General features: G+C 42.9%; 1 protein-coding gene across 8 annotated transcripts in view; it reads left to right on the plus strand.

Moving 5' to 3' along the window:
- LOC115153276 (protein bicaudal C homolog 1) overlaps positions 1-21,051 on the plus strand; it is a 76,057-nt gene extending 55,006 nt beyond the window's left edge. For 3 of the 8 annotated variants that reach the window (XM_029698543.1, XM_029698544.1, XM_029698549.1), the window contains exons 7-21: positions 1,875-2,057; positions 3,030-3,281; positions 5,137-5,268; positions 8,133-8,316; positions 9,049-9,210; positions 9,577-9,764; positions 9,868-10,009; positions 11,008-11,179; positions 11,598-11,769; positions 11,887-11,926; positions 12,517-12,689; positions 12,960-13,122; positions 13,670-13,833; positions 15,834-15,948; positions 17,836-21,051. In XM_029698543.1, the coding sequence (XP_029554403.1) occupies positions 1,875-2,057; positions 3,030-3,281; positions 5,137-5,268; positions 8,133-8,316; positions 9,049-9,210; positions 9,577-9,764; positions 9,868-10,009; positions 11,008-11,179; positions 11,598-11,769; positions 11,887-11,926; positions 12,517-12,689; positions 12,960-13,122; positions 13,670-13,833; positions 15,834-15,948; positions 17,836-17,963 (2,370 nt within the window). In that variant the 3' untranslated portion in view covers positions 17,964-21,051. The remainder of the gene's footprint in view (positions 1-1,874; positions 2,058-3,029; positions 3,282-5,136; positions 5,269-8,132; positions 8,317-9,048; positions 9,211-9,576; positions 9,765-9,867; positions 10,010-11,007; positions 11,180-11,597; positions 11,770-11,886; positions 11,927-12,516; positions 12,690-12,959; positions 13,123-13,669; positions 13,834-15,833; positions 15,949-17,835) is intronic. The other 5 variants (XM_029698548.1, XM_029698550.1, XM_029698545.1 and 2 more) reach the window with 4 other exon arrangements.
- The last annotated feature ends 235 nt before the right edge of the window (positions 21,052-21,286 follow it).

A 21,286-nucleotide genomic window follows, 5' to 3' on the forward strand; every position in this document is an offset into this window, starting at 1 on the left:
GAGCGCAAGAGTGCGAGCACACGTGATTGTGTTTTCACAGGTAACAGGGAGCAACCGAGTTCATGCACTTCCTTGATTAAAAAAAAGTTAACCAATTGAATTTAGAAGTAATGTTTGAGCGTACCATTGTTGTAGGAAGGGGTTTAGAAAATAAGCTGTAATAGCGACATGAATCCTCTCCTCCCAAAGCCAAACACTAGCAGCCATACTCCACCAGTCCACCCAATCACTCAGCACCCCTCTTTTCAAACAGCAGCCCAGCTACTGCCCACTACCCAAACCTGTACACTGTTCTTACTCATACCACTTAGTACAACTACTCACCAACCATATGACATCTGTACAGCCACCCCACATACAGTATTAACACCTGCCCAGCGACCCTCTTCCCAAACGTCCAGCAACCCTTCACCCAAATACAAGCCCTACTTTGCTTCGCACTGATATCCATGTTGGCTGCCATAAGAAATGAATGAAAAGGAACAAATCGCTGTCAGTTGCCACTTCGATATAAACCTTTCATAGTTTGTTTGCTCCGGATCTGCCTCTGTACTGTTTAGGTTAAAAGTAAATGGTCCTGGGTGGCCTCATCCCTCTCTGCCTGTGACCAAAACAGTGATTGGATGGGTTTTTACCTTCGCTATAGTTTGTTTGTGCCAGGTCTTTGTTAGAGCTGTTTTGAAGGGAAGGCTGAAGTTGAGTTGTACTGCAGCCCTTGAAGACGTGATGGTGTATGATGAAAGTTTTAGTCTGAAGCTTTGTCTGTGATTTATGTAGTCGTTATACAGTCTTTATACAATATTTGCCTTTCTGCCCTTGTCTACAGAACTCACGCACACCTTCAGATTGAATAAATATGAAGCTTAAAGTTGCCAGGAAGACCTGTTTTAAAAAGCTTATGTCAGCTCTGTCTGAGCCATTCTTCATTCATAGCCTGGTCGGGGCCGTACTGTTTGTCCTCTCTGTGTTTCCCTTCTCACTGACCTAAATATCTCTGCCTTAACAGTGGAACCCCTGAAATGTGATATAAAACTAGGCCCAGAAACATATGGGATTAATCATGGGCTCATTTCTTTGGTCAGTGTAATTCATGCTGTTTTCCCTTCTCTGGCAGCCTAAGCTATGGCGCACTGCCCAAGACGGAGTGTTTGGATAAGTGTGTGCGTGCGCATACACGAGTAGACTTAAGTGTATGTATGAACTTTTCAGCAAAATCTGGCCTCTCCAGGCTGTTTGAATGACTGCTGTGATTTGAGTGATGGGGTCCACTTTAAGTCAGGTCTCTTCTCTTTGATGGCGTGACTTGATGTATGAATTAGAGACTTGACCTTAACATTTACAGTCTGAATATCAACAGAGCGTCTAGAAGCAGACATGATCTGCTACTACAGCATTGTACTGTATGTTTAATCGGCTCCTAATGGAAGTGTGCTGTAGCATGTGCCTGATGAAGGGCGTAACGCGTTAGGTCCCTACTGAGTATTGGCACAGTTGAACCCGTTGTGATAGACACCAAGGGGTTTTATTGAGTTAAAACATGTCTATGCCGTGTTTGGCCACAACCCAGCTGAAGTGGGACGTTATGTCTGTGTAGATGTGAACATGCCTACCCTATGTTAAGAGATTCTCTCAACATGTGTTTTCACTCTTATGTCTTTACTATTTCACTATTCAAATGGACCCTGTTACTTACTACAGGGCATTTGTGTAAAGTTCGCAAAAGAATAGTATGATGATGGTAATGGCAAGATGGTAGTAACTGTAGGCATGTCTCGCTCTCTCTCTCGCTCTCTCTCTCTCTCTCTCTCTCTACCGCCCTCTTTGTAACTCTATCTCACAATCTTTTTCTTTGTCTATTCGTCTATCTCTCTCAGGAGCTGCTCCCTCTAGTTTTGTCGTTTGAGTTGCCAGCCATCGTGCAGCCTGACCCAGGCTCCCCCACAGTGCAGCACATCTCCCAGACCTACAACCTCACCGTATCCTTCAAGCCCCCCACACGTCTCTACGGGACCACCGGAGTGGTCCGCGGCTCCCAGAACAACTCTAGTGCCGTCAAGGTGAGGCCTGGCCACACCCCACACATCTACCCACCAACACACCACACTACTTACAGAATATCAGGGGTTGGGGCTTTGTGGTTAGAAAAGTGGACTGCTGTGACCAGAGGGTTGCTTGGTCAGCTCCCTAGTGGGAATTACAGTACTGTTGATTTTAAAGCAAAGCACTGTTCTCTAACCCATGAGCAAGTAAATCACCCTCCTGAGTAAATGTCTAATATAAGTCGTCTGCAGCGCCTTCTTCCTCTCCCCTTCCCACACCCTCCACCCTGGGCCGTAGAGCTGTGGCTGGTGCCTAGAGCCTTTCAATCCAACATCCCTAGACCCCCCCACCCACCTACCACTGACCCACCTTTACTATGGCCTTCAGTACAACCCAGCCTAGGGGGAGTTGAGTTAGTGGATGGGTAGAGGGTTCATTTTGACTTGGGATGCTGGCCAGATCGTGGCTGGGGTTTTGTGGGAGTATGTATGCTATGTGGTTGGAGATCTTGCTCTGTAAAAGGGGTCTGCCAAAACCACTGTGGATTGCTTTGCTGGCCTCAGTGGCTGAAGGCTGGAGTTCCATTGGAAGTCCTTTCAATTCCTCCAGCGATTTTTTTTTTTTTTTTGCAGAGGCAGAGGAGGCAGGGAATCCGACAATTCGGTCAGCTGCCTGGTGAAATGGAAAAACATTGATTTACTTTGGTGGAAACTATGGTTGAAATGTTGTTTCACTAGCTCGAATAAATATTGCTCTTGGGAGAAGCAAACAGTTTTCATAGTTTTTTCTTCCTGCTTCTCTGCCACATTTGGATGTGCAAAATTAATCTAATTTTAGCTGTGTTTTTTCCTTGCCCCAGAGGGTAACTTTAGTAGAAGTGCTATCCACACAGTCACTCACTCACCTTCGAGCATTTGTCCACACACTGTAAGATTATTTTTTTTATCCTAGTCAAAATATTACTAGATGTGATTTTCTTCTCATCCCAGAGGGGCACTGCCTTGCTGCTGGAGCACCTTGCGGGAAGCCTTGCCAGTGCCATCTCAGTCAGTACCCACCTGGACATCGCCCCTCAGCACCACCTCTTCATGATGGGCCGTAACGGCAGCAACATCAAACACATCACCCAGAGAACAGGAGCCCAGATCCACTTCCCCGACCCTAACAGCCCTCAGAAGAAATCTACTGTCTACATCCAGGGCACCATCGAGTCTGTCTGCCTGGCGCGCCAGTACCTCATGGTATGTGTCCATGCATGGTTTGTATAGATTAGAATAATTGCCTTGTTTCTGTTGGAAAATTACCCTGCATATGGATTTTTGTTGATTTAAACCACAGTTTTGTTTTGTCTCTGACCAAGGCACTTTATCAGCTATGTGGGTTGCAAATGAGTAAAATGTTGGTCATTTAATTGTCTTCTGGGTAAAAAAAAACTTATTGGCATCCTGCTTAAACGTTAACCATAATATAGAGCAGCTATGCTAGCCAGTGTTGTCGTTCTTTGTCTGTGGCGTCAGTCTTAACCAAAGTAGAAAAATGTAGAAGTTGTTTTGTAAACTTAACTTTTCTCTGTCTGGAAGTGGGACACACAAGAAGAGGCCCCTTTGGGCATTTGACAAGGAGATGAGCCTCCCCCACAGAGAGCCATCTTTAGACCATCTCTCAGACTGTAAATTACAGCTCCGGACCCTGCCTGTCACCACCAGCTTGGCCCAAACTGATTTAATTACACACAATGGGAAGTCCTCTATCGCCCAGCTGAATATAAAGTAGGAAGGAGTTTGTGGTGGGATCATGCAAAACAGGCTGTTTTGGTCAATTGTTTTGGAATTTCCCAAGTAGTGTTTTTTTTTCAACTGAGCCTTCTACCCTTTACACTTGTGAGAATTGGCCTATATGAATGGATTGAGCCACATTAAAATGTTTCAAACAGAGTAAATATGAGAAGCATATGCATAACAATGGTAGCAATTGAAAGGAGAACACTTTGGAGATTATGGGGAAATGATTAGACCAAATGAGAGGATACAACAGTTCACCTGACACAAGACTGATTCCAAACATTACACTGGATTTTTTTGTGCATTTTACATTTACTGTGCTTTTCGTAGGCATTTCTCGATAACAAAATCAGAAAATACTCTGGATACATTTAGTAACAAAATAAAAAATATTAGTGGAAATTGTGTGGTAGGTGCAACATAAGACAAACAAATGTCAAGGGTCTAACTGGTATCTCCAAGAGGCCACAAACCTCTCCAAAGTGTGCACAATTTGTTTGCAGCACAGCCCTGCATCCCCACCATCACACAATTACTGTTGTTGTTTATGCAATCGAAAAACATTCCATTATAAATCGCAGTCTGGGTCAGGTGGGCATCATTTGAAAGCTTGTTCTATTGCCAACATGACTAGCTAAGTTATACAATTCAATCTTAGTGTTAGGCTTTCAGAAGCACTTTAGGGAAACGGTTTGTAATTTTGATGCGCATATTATGGAGTGCATTCAGGTGCATGTTCCGCAGCAAATTTTCACAATACAACAAACATAAGCTCATTCTGTTCAGAACAACCCAGGGTATGACTCCATGTCATCCTTGCAGCTGTACATCAAACATAGCGATCACAAATGATGATTCTGTAAATGACGTTAGCTTTATCATTTGGAAATATGATGCACAGATTTGGACTCAAGGGTGTGTGGTTTGCTTGTATGACATCAAAGGGGTATTTATTATAATCCTCAATTTCTCATCTTTCAGAAAACATAGTCCTCCTTCTCAGACAACAAAACATTTTTGCTATGGGGGCATCTTCTTGTTGTGCTTGGTGCTCACTCTTAGAGCGTCAGTCAGTTGAATCCCATACAGCGCTGTAAAGTGGAGACCCTGAGCTCTGACAACATGTATAGCATGTTAATAACTGTACAGCCACTGCGTTCCACTTTAGACGCTTATCAGTGACCAAATCTGCTATTTTCAACCCCTATTTGGGTTGTGGGGATACTTTTAAATGTCATGTAATTTTAAATGTCTGGTCAGGAAAAACTCTGCCCCATGGTGAGAGTTCTATAACAAGGGTCTGTGTGTTCCACAGGGCTGCCTGCCCCTGGTGCTGATGTTTGACATTAAAGAGGACATCGAGGTGGAGCCCCAGTGTATCACCGCTCTGATGGAGCAGCTGGATGTCTTCATCAGCATCAAGCCCAAACCAAAGCAGCCCAGCAAGGTACCACACTAAACATGAACATCTAGTTAGGGCTGACCTCAATTAGGATTTTCTTATTTTTTTTACTATTTTCTACATTGTAGAATAATCAGAACTATGAAATAACACATATGGAATCATGTAGTAACCAAAAATGTATTTAACAAATCAGAATATATTTGAGATTGTTCAAAGTAGCCACCCTTTGCCTTGATGACAGCTTTGCACACGCTTGGCATTCTCTTAACCAGCTTCTCCTGGAAGGCTTTTCCAACAGTCTTGAAGGAGTTCCCACATATGCTGAGCAGTTGTTGGCTGCTTTTCCTTCACTCTCCGGTCCAACTCATCCCAAGCCATCTCAATTGGGTTGAGGTCGGGTGAATGTGGAGGCCAGGTCATCTGATGCAGCACTCCATCACTCTCCTTCTTGGTCAAATAGCCCTTACACAGCCTGGAGGTGTGTTGGGTCATTGTTCTGTTGAAAAACAAATGATAGTCCCACGAAGCGCAAACCAGATAGGATGGCGTATCTCTACATAATGCCGAGGTAGCCGTACTGGTTAAGTGTGCCTTAATTTCTAAATAAATCACAGACAGTGTCACCAGCAAAGCATCTCCACACCATAACACCTCCTCCATGCTTCACGGTGGGAAATACACATGTGTAGATCATCCATTCACCTGCTCAGCATCTCACAAAGACATGGCGGTTGGAACCAAAAATCAAAAATTTGGACTCATCAGACCAAAGGACAGATTTCCACCAATTTCCACTGCAACTGCTAAGGCTGGTAACTCCTCTGCAGCAGAGCTAACTCTGGGTCTTCCTTTCCTGTGGCGGTCCTCATGAGAGCCAGTTTCATCATAGCGCTTGATGGTTTTTGCGACTGCACTAGAAGAATCTTTCAATGTTCTTGACATTTTCCAGATTGACTGACCTTCATGTCTTAAAGTAATGATGGACTGTCATTTCTCTTTGCTTCTTTGAGCTGTTCTTGCCATAATATGGACTTGGTCTTTTACCAAATAGGGCTTCTGTATTCCCCCCCTACCAACAGTGAAGAGGCGACTCCAGCATGCTGGCCTTCTAGGCAGAGTTGCAAAGAAAAAGCCATATCTCAGATTGGCCAATAAAAAGAAAAGATTAAGATGTGCAAAAGAACACAGACATTGGACAGAGGAACTCTGTCTAAAAGGCCAGCATCCCGGAGTTGCCTCTTCACTGTTGACGTTGAGGCTGGTGTTTTGCAGGTACTATTTAATGAAGCTGCCAGTTGAGAACTTGTGAGGCGTCTGTTTCTCAAACTAGACACTCTAATGTACTTGTCCTCTTGCTCAGTTGTGCATCGGGGCCTTCCACTCCTCTTTCTATTCTGGTTAGAGCCAGTTTGCACTGTTCTGTGAAGGGAGTAGGACACAGCATTGTACGAGATGGCAATAGAAGTTACTTTTTAGGTTTGTATCATTTTCATTTAGATTTAAATCGAATTTTGATTAAGCACATAACAATTAATTTGAGATACGAAGACGTTATTATACATTTAAATGAAACCGTTACACGAAAATGTGCATATGAAAACCATAACTGGCACGCAGATCGGTAGAAATTGTTAGATAAATTGGCATATACTGAACAAAAATATAAACGCGGCAATTTCAATGATTTTATAGGTTACAGTTCACATTTACAGTTCATATAAGGAAATCAGTCAAATGAAATGAATGAATTAGGCCCTAATCTATGGATTTCACATGACTGGGCGGGGCGCAGCCATGGGTGGACCTGGGAGGGTATAGGCCCACCCACTTGGGCGCCAGGCCCACCCACTGGGGATAGCCAGTCCCAGCCAATCAGAATTAGTTTTTCCCCACAACAGGGCTTTACTACAGACAGAAATACTCCTCAGTTTCATCGGCTATCCTGGTGGCTGGTCTCAGGCGATCCCTCAGGTTAAGAAGCTATATGTGGAGGTCCTGGGCTGGCGTGGTTACACATGGTCTGCCGTTGTGAGGCCAGTTGGACGTACTGTCAAATTCTCTAAAACGACTTTGGAGATGGCTTATGGTAGACATAGTGGTCAAATCCAGAGCTACTTTACTAGAGTAATGGTACAGCTAGGGCCCAAGGGGTTTCCTGGTCAGGTCAAACGGTCAGGAAAATCTCCTGGCCTTAACTGTAAAGCACTGCACATCATAAGCCAAATCCAAACAATATATTAGGCATATCAAACCTACTTGGCCCCAACCTAAACATTTTAGCCAGGTGCCCTTCCCTCCTTGTGCCCCGGCATGATGCCTAATCCCAGACAGGCCAGTGGGGAACAGTGGTGTGGTGCCAGTGTAAACTCTACCCAGACCTATACTTTAACGAGATCACAGCACTAATCCAAATGGCCTTCCAAACACTGCTCTGCTTTTGGCTATTCGGCTACTCCATTAAGAAGGGTGTGGAGAAAGAAAGATGGTGACTGGACTCAATTTGGCAGGGCCCTCTTTGGAAAATGTAGGTCCAAAGACGACATTTGTGTGCATGTTCATTTTTTATTCATCGCTATGTTCTAAGCACTCTATATGGTAATGTTGAAACTGGAGAAAGTTGAATATGCCCCCCAAACTCACATACGCTTTCTCACACTTAAATTGAAATAAAACCACTGTATCAAGATTGTTTTGACAATTTACTAATCCCTTTTTGATTTCACTGTTCATTGCATTAAAGAAAGACGAATTATGCTACAGAAGTTGAAGAACCAGTATTGTCTCCTGTTCTCCTCGCTTATGTTGCTGAAGTACAGTTCATACTGACAAAAACCTGCCATGTTGTTTTCTCTGTTCCACTTGTCTGTCTCTCCATCTCTCTCTTTCTCCCACTCTCCCTTCCTCAGTCTGTGATCGTAAAGAGTGTGGAGCGGAATGCAGTGAACATGTACGAGGCCCGGAAGTTTCTGTTGGGTCTGGAGAGCAACGGGGTGTCATCAGCCATGTCCCCCTCCACCAACGGCCCCACCCTCATCTGTCCTGTCGGCCTGGATATCCTGGCCTCAGCTGGCCTGGGGCTGAGCAGTCTGGGTAATGGAGTTCTCTTTGCATCCACCTCTTACACCATTATGAGAATGCTCAAAGGAAATCTATTGTGTCTTTCTACAAATGTCATCCCTAGGCCTTTTCCCACACGTTTATAGACCAGTGATTTGAGAAAGAGGCTTGTGTCATACTGTATTTAATCCAACTGTATTGTTATCTTGCGAAAATAAATAAGAAATACAATTGAAAATAGCATGAGACAAACTCCTTTACAACGGAATGAATCATGAGTTATGTATCATGGGATAAACTGTTAGGTTTATGTCTGGAAACTGACCACATTGACAGTCCCTTCCTGGAGTGTACAGTATGAACCCAAAGGCCCATGGGTAAGATATGGGCCTCCACATCTCAGCCTATAGTTAATTACTACATCCCTCTCCATCAGATTACAGCTCAGCCTGCCAAGGAAATCCGAGCCTTATTTCTGGAGTTAAATGATCTGTTTGTAAAACCCACAAACCTGTTTCAGTCTGCTTTGATACATTTGGTTGAAACATAGAGTAGCAGTTTAACATGGAATTATTGACTGTTGAGTTATTTTTTGTCAAAGACCCAGTTCTCTCAAATGTCTCTCTTTTTATTTTCTGACCACTGATATGAAAGGACTTGATGAGTGATGTGGTAGTATGCAATAATATCGATGGTGTGGGAAGAAAATCTTTTTAGAGTGATACTGTATTGAGATACAGCCTTAACTGTTTTTCTCTCCTCCAGGCTTTCTAGGTGCATCAGTGCCCCATTCTCTCAGTAGCTCCCCAGCTCCAAACTCTGTTCTCAACAGTCTGAACTCTTCCATGAGCCCTATGCAGAACCCCAGCCCCAGCACCCCGTCTCCCTCTTCCTCACTGTGGCCCAGCTCTCTCACCAGCACCCAAGGTGAGTACAGACGGCTAGTGCACAATCTCTCTCTGTCTCACACCTTCAGGTTTCGCACCGTGTTCACAAATAGCTATAAGGGATTGATGCCCAGCCTCTGGAATGCCCTCCCGGACTACCTGAAGGCACCACAGACTCTAGGCTCTTTAAAACGGCCCTAAGTACCTTTCTCTTTAGGAAGGCTTTCTGTTAATAGCTGTGTCCTTTGTAGCATCAGCTGTGCTTTTTTTGTCAGTTGCCCTGTCTAGTTGTGTCCATTTAAAAAAATAGTTATGCACTTTGAGATTGTTCTGTATAATGTAATAAATGATTATATGATGAAAATGTTATGATAAAGGTGTAGGATTTTCTCCCTCGTGTATCCAGGCTTTTCGTCTCAGTTGGTGATGCACCCTGTAGCCCAGGCCACTCTGAGCAGTATCCTGCTCTCTGGGGTCCAGGGGTACACCCAAAACACCCCCTCCCCTCCCCCCGGGCTTTCCCCAATCGACAAGCAGACCAACGGGGTCCCTGACTGCTCCAAAGGCCCCTGTACCATCAATGGACATGTCAAGGTGAATGACTTTCATAGACATATACTCACTAGCTGTTACATTGAATATTTACCTTGCCTATAGTGAGTATAATGTATAGAGCTACATTTGTGTTTGGATGCAGCATCCTGGCTCTGTCTATGGCAGGATGTCCAGTGCGTCACTGGCAGACACGGTTCTGAACCCCAACCAGTGTGACTCGGTCCAGGAGGCCAGCGGACACAACCCGTCAGAACCCCACTCCAGCAAGTCCAACCAAGATGAAGGTACCACACACACACACCGCATCTACAGACAACATGGACATGTATAGCCCTTGTAGATATACTTTAAAGAGGTTTATAGAACCCACAAGGAAACCTAGGTATTTGGCCTTGTAAACTGCTAAATTAATTTATACCACAATATATTTGTTTTATGCGGTCAAGTCCCCATTCTTAAACCACTTTCATTAGGTTGCAACAGGGTGACATTTAATGGCTGGTATTCCAGTGGTTGAGGTCCCGAGTTTCCTGCATCTCTAGCGTGTGTGGTTTGAGTGTAGCCTTGCTCTCACACTCCTCACGTTCCCATGTTGTTGGAGCTGGAGCTCTGTGGACTCCCCAGCCCCAGCTTGGCTGGTGACAGTAGTAACTGTTTCCTCTCCCTGACCACCTCCTGTGTTCTCCAACCTGTCCCAACTGGCTCTGCTCTCCGTTACCATCGAGCCCAGGGTGAATCAACTAAACATAATAGCTTGGAGACGTTAATTAAGATGACTGACATCTTATTATTTTACGCTGTCAAGGCCTAGATACACACATACACACACACACAGATCATGTTATGCAGGCTGGGTTACTGCCTGGAAGAGGGGGAGAAGACGAAAAAAGCCCCTTCATTGTAGACCGCTTCTGTTTTTTATTAACACAGGTGTCAACTGTGAGGTTTAGCAGCTGCATTTAGTCATGCTCATGCCATCATGCAGAGTGACTTACAGGTGCAAAGAACGTACTGTAATATATGCATGACAGGCAATGGAAAGCTAAGCAATAATGCACTCTAAAGAAGAGTTTGCTATGGAAGTAAACTTGCTTGTCAAACACAGGGATTCTATAAGAATCTAGCAATTTTTTGGATCTCATTTGTCACATGTAAAGGATATAATAGTACATTCAGCCAGATATATAGCCTACTGATCGCCATTATTAAATCATGAAGATGGAAATATAATATCCCACGTTACCGTTTCTTCACAAATGCTCTTTTACGTTCTCTCCACCAGGCTCTGACACCTTTGTGGAAGTGGGCATGCCCAGAAGCCCATCTCACTCAGCAAATGGAAACGAGCTGAAACAGATGCTGGCTTCCTGTAAGACATCAGGGAAACGGCAGGCGGTGGAGCTCCTCCAGGGGACCAAGAACTCCCATCTCCAGTATGTCTGTCCAGAGCTACAGTAAGACACTACCTACATCTCAGAGATGTCCTCACTCTTCCATTCCCATGCCTAAAGGATATGAACATAGGACTAGAACTCATTCTAGTTCAGTGGGTATGACTCCCATACATTCATAGAATAGAAAATAATAGCACTTTGTGACAACTGCTGATATAAAAAGGGCTGACGTAAAAAGGACTTTAGTTTTCCAAGAGGAACGTCAGTGGGGAAAACGGTTTGGGGGGGGGCTATTTGGAGACAAAGCAGGGGACTGCGCTGTTGTACTGCATTCTGTCATGCTTTAGCTTAATATGCCATACCCTGTTGAGCTGTGCTGTATGTCTTTTCTGTGCTATAGGCTACTCTGTTGTGATGGGGTTTGTACCTTGTTGTCTTTTTAATATAGTTGTTCCTCTCTTTTGTGCCCCTCCCACAGCTCAGACTGCCTACTGTCAGACCCAGAGTCGAGTGCTTCAGACAGCCCAGTGACAGATAAGAGGGCACCGGGCAGTGAGCGGGCGGCAGAGAGGGCGGCACAGCAGAACGAGAGGGACAGGATCCGCTTGGCACCACATTCTTCCTTTGCCAACATGCAGGGCCAACTAGAGGTATTCCAACTCCACTTCTCTCTCTCACATACACACACTCACGTATCAATAAATGACTAATGGGAATTTGACAAGTATTAAAACTGACATTGACCTTCCTCTCCATTTCTATTTCAGGCGCTTGAATATGAACAGAAAAAGCTGTTAGCAACCAAGGGTAAGTGTCAATCTTTCAGGCGATTACTGTCTAGTCTCAAGGGATACTGTGTTCCTCCCGAGTGGCGCAGTGGTCTAAGGCACTGCATCACAAGAGGCGTCACTACAGATCCGGGTTCGACCCCAGGCTGCGCCGCAGCCGGGCGTGACCATGAGACCCATGAGGGAGCACACAATTGGCCCAGTGTCATCCGTGTTAGGGGAGGGTTGGGCCGGCCGGGATGTCCTTGTCCCATCGCGCTCTAGCGACTCCTGTGGCGGGGCCGGGCGCAGTGCACGCTGACACAGTCACCAGGTGTACGGTGTTTCCTCTGACACATTGTTGTGGCTGGCTTCCGGGTTAAGCGAGCAGTGTGTCAAGAAGCTGTGCGGCTTGGCAGGGTCGTGTTTCGGGGGACGCACGGTTCTCGACCTTCGCCTCTCCCGAGTCCGTACGGGAGTTGCAGCGATGGGACAAGACTGTAACTACCAATTGGATATCATGAAATTGGGGAGGAAAAGGGCTAAAGAAATAAAGGGATACTGTGTCCGTTCTTCTGACCTTTCGCACTAATTGGTAACAGAGGTGTTTATCTGTGTCTGTGTGTCCAGCCATGTTGAAGAAGCCTGTTGTGACCGAGGTGCGGACCCCCACTAACACATGGAGTGGTCTGGGTTTCTCCAAGTCTATGCCAGCAGAGACCATCAAGGAGCTCCGCAGGGCCAACCACGTGCCCTACAAACCCACCATGAGTACCACCTACGAGGTAAACTCCGACTATGAGGTAAACACCAATGGACCACGTTTTTTCTGCTGTTGAAGAGAACGTGTTTATAGTAACATTCCTGATATGAAGCTTATGCAAAGACTGTAATATGAAGCATCATCATGGATTGCATAAAAAAATGAAAGCCAACATGTAAATATATAAAGCAAAAAAGTCAATGATTGAAAACTAAACTAAATTGATACTCTGATTCACAGAACTAAACCATTAATGAGAAGTTAAAACTACAGCCCAGTATGATCTGATGTCCCCTTTCTGTGCCCCCAGGGCTCCCCCCTGTCCCTTTCCCGCTCCGGCAGCAGAGAGGGGGTGGGCAACGGCAGTGACTCTGACAACTGGAGAGACAGGAATGGGGGTGGGAACGGTCTTCCCAGCCACGCCGAATTCCCAGTGTCTGTTTGCAGTCCCAAGAGGAAGCAGAACAAATCCGGTGAGCTACTCAGCAGATACCCATCTGAACTTTGACTGAAAGGCAAGGATGCTAGATCATCACACTCCCATGTAATTAAAGTAAACTCTCTTAAAAGTTTCGATGATAAATAATTCAAAACATCTAACCTTGAACAGCAGATGCTGTGTAAAGATTGCCTCATTAATTAAAACATTAGAGGGTATGGGAGTAGATGGGTTCATTCCTCCAACACACCTGCACTAGAGACCAGATACTTAATTTCCGACACCTGTTTTTACCCTTGTATCCAATAATTTATCAAAGCCGATCACTACCTGTAATGCTGTGGAGAAGCACATTTTATCCACAGTATGTTAGCTTACATTGCACATATTAAAAACAATCAAAAAGCATTCTCTTGCTCTAATTGGATACAAATATTTAGTTACAATGTTTTGGCAGCAAGATACGTCAGGGTTTATTTTATGTTGCATACATTCTTTTTTACAATGATAACTTTCTATGAAAGTCTTTAATGATGACTGTCTGCTTGTCTTGTCTTCCTGTGACATATTTTGATTGGCAGCTGCAGAGCACTATCTGAGCAGCAGTAACTACATGGACTGTATCTCTTCGATCACCGGGAGCAACGGGTGCAGTCTCCAGTCCTCTCTGAAAGGGTCGGACCTGCCGGAGCTGTTCAGCAAGCTGGGCCTGGGGAAATACACCGACGTGTTCCAACAGCAGGAGGTACTGGTCTATAGCTGCCGTAGCATGAGATAGCCACATTAACATGGGAGCAGACACCTCCATCCATCCCTGCTTGGCTGACTATATCAGAGAGAGGCTAGAATTTACAGATGGATAGATCAGTGCTTAGGCTAAGATTTTCATGCTGATATTAAACTTTTTGGGTAGAAATTGTCAGGAAATAAATGGATTTAAACATTTTGCTGGGAGCTTTGAGTTCCATTTTAGCTGCCCATCGCTTGACCTAGACTAAGTTTTTTTTGCAACATATTTTGGAGAGGTCCTCATGGTCCAGTGACTAGACTATTTATATCCAAATACTATTATTGAAATCAGAGCACACATATTGCAAATACTTGATAATGGATAGGCTTCAGGGGCCTCATTTATAACCGTTGTAAATTTCACACTAAATTTCTATGTGCTCCATTTCTGAAAAGTCTGCGCACCTACAAAAATATTGAAATGTATAAACTTGGTGCACGCCATTCATATGCATGTTTCCCATTATAAATCAGACCTGTCGTAAAACTGTGTGAGTGTGAACGGGCATTAAAACTCTTCCTGGAAAATGCTCGCCATTCACCTTTTAAGGTGACAATAACCACGTTTCCATCCAACCATTTCATGCAGATGAATTAACTGACGCATGAAAAACGTCACGACCGAGCTGATGGAAACATGAAATCCCGGTATAATTTTATAAATGCCGACAGAGAATTTGTTCGTTAGACATGGTGGGATTTTTTGTGTGTCTGTAAAATGTAATTATGTGAGAAATGCAGTGGTAACTCCTTTATGCGCAAATATTAATAGAATAACCATCATATCGATGTAAACTTGGAGTCACGTGATATGTTGTGTGGTCCTCCCACTACGACTCGGGAAAGCAGGCAGTTTATTAGGCCACAGATTAAATAAATGATGAACTTCACAGGGTGGTGAAAGTGCACAGTGATGAGCTTGATGCTCCTTTCCAATAAATAGCGAGGGTCTTATTCTGGTGACATGATGATTGATGCTTGGCTGCTGGTTGACAAATACAAATAATATAGTTTTTATCCATATTAATCTCAAAATATAGGTTTTTATCTTTAGCAGTAATTTATGCTGTATCTGGTGTCCGAAAAGGACTGTGTCCGTTTCTGAAAGAGAAAACAATGGCAAATTGTTGTGGACCTGTCAACAGAACATTTGAATTTAACAATGTTTTGCATCAACGTTTCCCCCAACCTAAATATGATGGAATGCCAGCGATTTCTTAAAGGGGGAAAAAAAGAAACGATTACACGAATGTCCCAAAATGCAATTACAGTACTAACAGTAGCATAAATAGGCCTACTTCAATGTAAAATATCAACTGTTCACCTTTTATATTCGACTGCATATTATAAACTGTGCTGCCTATGGGATTGCAAAACTTAAAATACATGTAGCCTATCTATTTACTTGGCTACTAGGTCCTATGAAATGAGAGATGCGCATTGTAATTTGTTGTATGGCTACTTCAGGAATATAAACCAATCATGAACAGAAAAGTTGAGGAATTAAATCTGCAATGGTTATGAAAAGAAAATAAATAGGAAAAAGATTCCTATGTTTAATTATTTTAGATTCTAAAATTAAAACAGATTTTTTGCTCTCTCTGCATTCTTGTTAATGTTTCCCTGTTTTGAGTTTTTTTATGAATAAGCTTGTCATCATATCACCCCAGCTTGCAATATAATAGTTCAACTACTAACAGATGTGTGTACACATGGTCTAAAGTTTGCAGGGAGGTGAGAACTTTCTCACATCAAGTTACATTTTTATAAATTACAACTTTTGTGTGTACTGGCGCACAAACATTTTGGGCTATATTCTGTACGTACGCACGGTTTATAAATGAGGCCCCGGGTATTTTATGTTGCAAAGGGGAAATTGATTTTGTTATCCCAAAAATGGTATTGTGTGCAGTGACATAATAAACATACTGACTGTGCACATGCACTCTTTTTCAGATCGATCTCCAGACCTTCCTCACTCTAACAGACCAGGACCTGAAAGAGCTGGGCATCACCACATTTGGAGCACGCAGGAAAATGCTGCTTGCCATCTCCGGTGTGAATGACTATGGTAATGTCCAAACATTGTGTGTACTTGTGTGTTTGCGTGAACCCAGTTCCAATGACATGTGGGAGATCAGGCTGATCCTGCTGTGTGTTGGGCGTGCCAGAACCTCTCCTGATGGAGACGGTGTGAAATGGACTTCAATGCTTTTCATTAAATCTCTAGTTTCTGGCCCTGCCACATGCCTGAGTATAGCCACGTACTTCCACTGACCCATAGCTGAACATTAATTACAATCTTCACTGCCATCCATTGGTTTCAGTAGGCCGTGGTGCAAGTCATGTTCCTCTTTTTGGCTGACAGAGAGGAGCTCGGATCCTCTCATACTGTTCCAAGGCAATGAATGCCCGACATGTTTGTTGTTCCATGAATGAATCCTTGTTTATAAATGCATGACTACAGGAGTAATACCTTTTGTCTGCCAGGAGTGAACATGATTCAGAAGGGTGGCATTTTGATTGAATATACACTGAGTGTACTAAACATTAGGATCACCTCTTCTTTCCATGACATACAGTGGCTTGCGAAAGTATTCACCCCCCTTGGCATTTGTCCTATTTTGTTGCCTTACAACCTGGAATTAAAAATAATTTTTGGGGGGTTTGTATCATTTGATTTACACAACATGCCTACCACTTTGAAGATGCAAAATACTTTTTATTGCGAAACAAACAAGAAATAAGACAAAAAAAAACAGAACTTGAGCGTGCATAACTACTTACCCCCCCAAAGTCAATACTTTGTAGAGCCACCTTTTGCAGCAATTACAGTATGTATGACATTCAGAGGGTGAATGGGCAAAACAAAAGATTTAAGTACCTTTGAACGGGGAATGGTAATAGGTGCCAGGTGCACCGGTTGGTGTTATGAACTGCAACGCTGCTGGGTTTTTCACGCTCAACAGTTTCCTGTGTGTATCAAGAATGGTCCACCACCCAAAGGACATCCAGCCAACTTGACATAACTGTGGGAAGCATTGGAGTCAAAATGGGCCCGCATCCCGGTGGAACGCTTTCGACACCTTGTGGAGTCCATGCCCAGGTGAATTGAGACTATTCCGAGAGCAAAAGGGTCTGCAACTCAATATTAGGAAGTTTTCTTAATGTTTTGTACATATGTATTCCTTTAGTTTTGGGGATGTTACATTTATAACATGTTTTGTCCTTCATCTCATGTATTATAATTTCATGTTTTTCTGGTATTGTTAGTGAAGGGATGACATCTAGAAGGGATCATATCTAAGTCAGTTTGCTGTTATTGGTGCATTGAGGTTGGGAGAGGGAGGGCTCTAGGTGTGAGTTAGTTCCACTGATGCGCTCCGTTGCAAAGCTCAGATCAGCTCTAATCTCTGTTGAAGGACTAAGGGCTCCAAAACAGAAATACAATCCCTTTCCCCCTTCTTTCTTTCCTAAAGGCAACCCCAACTCATTAAGGTCCACTTCCTGTATTTCTGCCAGTAAAAAGAGCAATTTTGAAGCTACCAGTCTCAATTATCATATGTCAGGTTTTTGCTGACAGAGGGTGATGATTCAGCCATAAAATGAATAATTCAAAGGATGCTGGGCTAATTTATTGACGCATTTTGAAAGAATTGTGTCCAATTAGTTTGGTGATCTGCCCGGCAAACTCATGGGTCACAAAGAGGGGTCTTGTTGGTGTGAGCTGTTCTCATTTTTCAAAGGCTATTTGAAGCACATTTTCCTGTCATTGTTGATTTAAGTCTTGACTGCATCGGAACACCAATAAACTGGAATTTCCCTTCATATGGATTACAGTTTGAATTGACTTGTCGGACTTGTATTTCTTATTGGAAAAACATAGTATGTTATTGAACATTTATATCTGTAAGAATTGCAATTGATATGCAATATTGTGTTCTTTTATCTTTCCCAGAACTGAACAAGAACCGAAGGAAGCTGTTTGAGGCTCCTATCAGATCCTCCTTCCTGGAAGGGGGAGCCAGCGGTCGTCTGTCTCGTCAGTTCCACGCTGACATGGCTAGTGTCAGCGGTCGGTGGTAGAGCTCCACTCCGCCAGGACCTAACACGACAGAGAACCAGCCTTCAGTGCCTCTCTTTGGGCTTCTGTAGGCCAGTCTCCAGCCTATCTGGGTCTCAGTGGTCCACCCTCCAGCTTATGCTGAACAATGACTATTCAACTCTTTTTTTTTTTCTTTTTTTTTTTAAGGCCATAACAAGAAGCCATAGTTTAACCAGAAGTGCCAAAAAAGAGAAGAGCCATCTGTGGTATAGAAAGTCCAGTGTTCACTCCACATAGTGGTTAGATGTTTCTGTGGAGTATCTATGCATGAAGGGTATTTTACTAATTATGAAGGACAGGTACTGCCCAGTAGTTGTCAATTTTTGTTAAAGGGAACAGGCCAAATGATTAGTACAAAATAATTACATTGATACTGCATTCGTAGTATGCTGTTTTATCAATGACATGCACTTTAACAATTTTGCCTGTGAAAGCCTGATTCCTCATATTGGAATACCTATGCATTTTGTATTAACTCAAAGCACAGATGTATTTGTACCAAGCCAAATGTAAGCACTTAGTGAGATGGGGAAATTAAGTCAATAAAGTGACATCAACAACTAAACGCAGAACCTAGTGGATTGACCTTGGACCCCTCAGTGTTTTGATTGATTGACATTCCACAAAGGTCAGTGTTGTATCCACCAGCAGCTGCTGTAGTTGGGCTGCAGTCTGTATGTCATATGTATTTAGAAAAATATTATTTTGTATTCACATTATTTTTTATCTTTCTGGGGTAATAATCAGTTTCATGTATTTTTTTTATGTTTTCATTACTTTATACATTCACGAATGAGTTCCTGTGGTTTCTAATTAGTTCATTATTAGTCACTTTGATAATTACGTTTACCCCATAATCTTTGGTGCCGTCAGGCTGTGTCATGAGAATGCAGCAGAGAAAGAGAGCAGTCTGTCAAAACAGCGGGCCCCTCTCTCTGATTCTGTTTGTTGGCCTCCTGTGGTTTTCTTAGTCATTGTCATTATGTCTCCTGTAGTCATGTCAATGGTCTTTGTCAGTTAGTCTTTCTGTGGTCTATTTTCTGTGTTGAATCCCACTTTGTTCCTCTATCGATTCAGGAGACATGTCATTATTCCAAGACTGTGTGCTTTTATCTTTCCTTACACTTTAACCGCTGCGGACAGAGAAGCAACCTACTACGGTGTAGAATGCCTCCACACTACTACGGTGTAGAATGCCTCCACACTACTACGGTGTAGAATGCCTCCACACTACTACGGTGTAGAATGCCTCCACACTACTACGGTGTAGAATGCCTCCACACTACTACGGTGTAGAATGCCTCCACACTACTACGGTGTAGAATGCCTCCACACTACTACGGTGTAGAATGCCTCCACACTACTACGGTGTAGAATGCCTCCACACTACTACGGTGTAGAATGCCTTTACTTCTCTCTCTAAGCTGCTCAGCAGGGAATTGTTTCTATTAGAATATAGCTATTTGGACTGACGCTACCTCTCACCTAGGAGGGAACTCACACCATAGGTGTAAACTCAACTTTATTTCACATGACAGCCCCTAGCCTAGACACATTTCTACATTTACCAAGATTGTGTCCTCATAACATGTATTCTAGCTTAAATTAAGAATAGTGGAAATATATCATTTTCGGTATCAGTTGTGCAATCAGATATCTGGGATTCTTGTAAAGCTATATTTGATGAAGTAACAGGATTAGGTGTGCAGTGGTGCTGCTTATCATCAAAGGATGGAGTCACTCTGATCTCTGTATTATGTTCATGTAAAACAGTATTCTCATACCCTTTTAGTTAATGCTGTCTGACTCTGGAATGTTTTTGCTGTAACTGTTTTAGATTGAACCCCCATATTAAGCCTGGAAGTTGATTAGTCTTTGTGCATTCTATCATATAGACTGTTAGTTTGAAGTACTCATCTTCATTTGCAGAGTGTTTGTTGGTAGATGGTACGGTATTTGACAGACAATGCAGTGAACTGTATGTAGAGCCCAAAGTGGAAAAAGTAAATCTTGAAGCTAAATGACAGTAGGTACAGAATGCTGAAGCAGATCTAGAGAGAACATTTCAAAGCAACTTGCATGCCAAAACTTTGTTTCCACACAACAGCAACATCACTGACAGTCTTAGCATCAACCATTCTGTAATCACGCACAGAGAGAAGTCACTTGTTTCTCTTTTTGCATGCTTTTTCTCATGAAGATCTATTGTATCCTGTGTTTACGCCATACCACTTCTCCTAACTGATTTGAGCCAATGTCACTATCGTATCAATAAGATATCCTGACTTGGTTGTCATTTCTGACCAGTAGTGTGTCATTTTCTTTGAAATCTTAAAAAGACAGGATATTAAAAGGGATTTTTTCCCACACGAAAATATGGGTTGTGTTCAACCGTTTATCATGGTACTATATTGAAGTTGTTCAGCATTGATTATGTCAGTGCAGTTATGTTGAGCCATGGTAGCTACCCTGCAAACCAGACAATGTTTTTTTTTTTTTTCTGTAAAGTTAAGCCTGCGGTCATTTGTGTGCTTGGAGGGTAATAGAGATGTTGTCTGTCAAGTGAATGTTGTTAGTGAGAATTATTGATGCTTTTTTATCTGGTTTAATGAGTCATTTGCAATCAAAGTTTACCACCAGCCTCCTGTCCCTACACGTATTATGTCTTAAACGTTTGTGTTTAGTTCTTGTTATTCCCAAAGGGATACATTTGAAGGGTCTACTTTATACTGAGTTAGATGAAATGGTACAACATTTATAATGAATGTAAACCACTAAGGAATTTATGTATGTTTTGCATCTCTTTTGTATCCTGTGCAGCCATTTTTGTTAGCAATTTATCTCCAGTTTTGTGTGAGAGAAAGGTACTGTTTCAAAAAAGGTTCTACAGAACAATTGAGGAACTTTGCTTATAGCTCTTGTTGATACGATTGTTGAGAAGGACATTGTTTTAGCTATGTTATATCTGTAAATATAGTACAGATGTGTTGAAGAGTTATCAAATGAGCAAAAAAGTTTGTTCAAAACATTGAAGTGTTATTACAAAGGTAATAAATGTATGCAGTAAGATGTTTCCTTTTGTTTTTGTTCATAGCACATACATTTGACTATTACAGTGAGGAATAATATTCAGTGCGAAGAGTGAAATTGAAAGAAAACTCTGGTAACCATAGCTGAGGTAAGCCTGTGTGTGAGACCCACACGCTCCGATAATCAGTTCTTGATGTCCGATTGGTGCCAGAGCTTTCCACTAATACCCAGAGGCAGGATCTACTTGATCTAATCACAGATAATTGATCCACTC

Source organism: Salmo trutta, chromosome 18, assembly GCF_901001165.1.
Source record: "Salmo trutta chromosome 18, fSalTru1.1, whole genome shotgun sequence".
NCBI lineage: Eukaryota > Metazoa > Chordata > Actinopteri > Salmoniformes > Salmonidae > Salmo > Salmo trutta.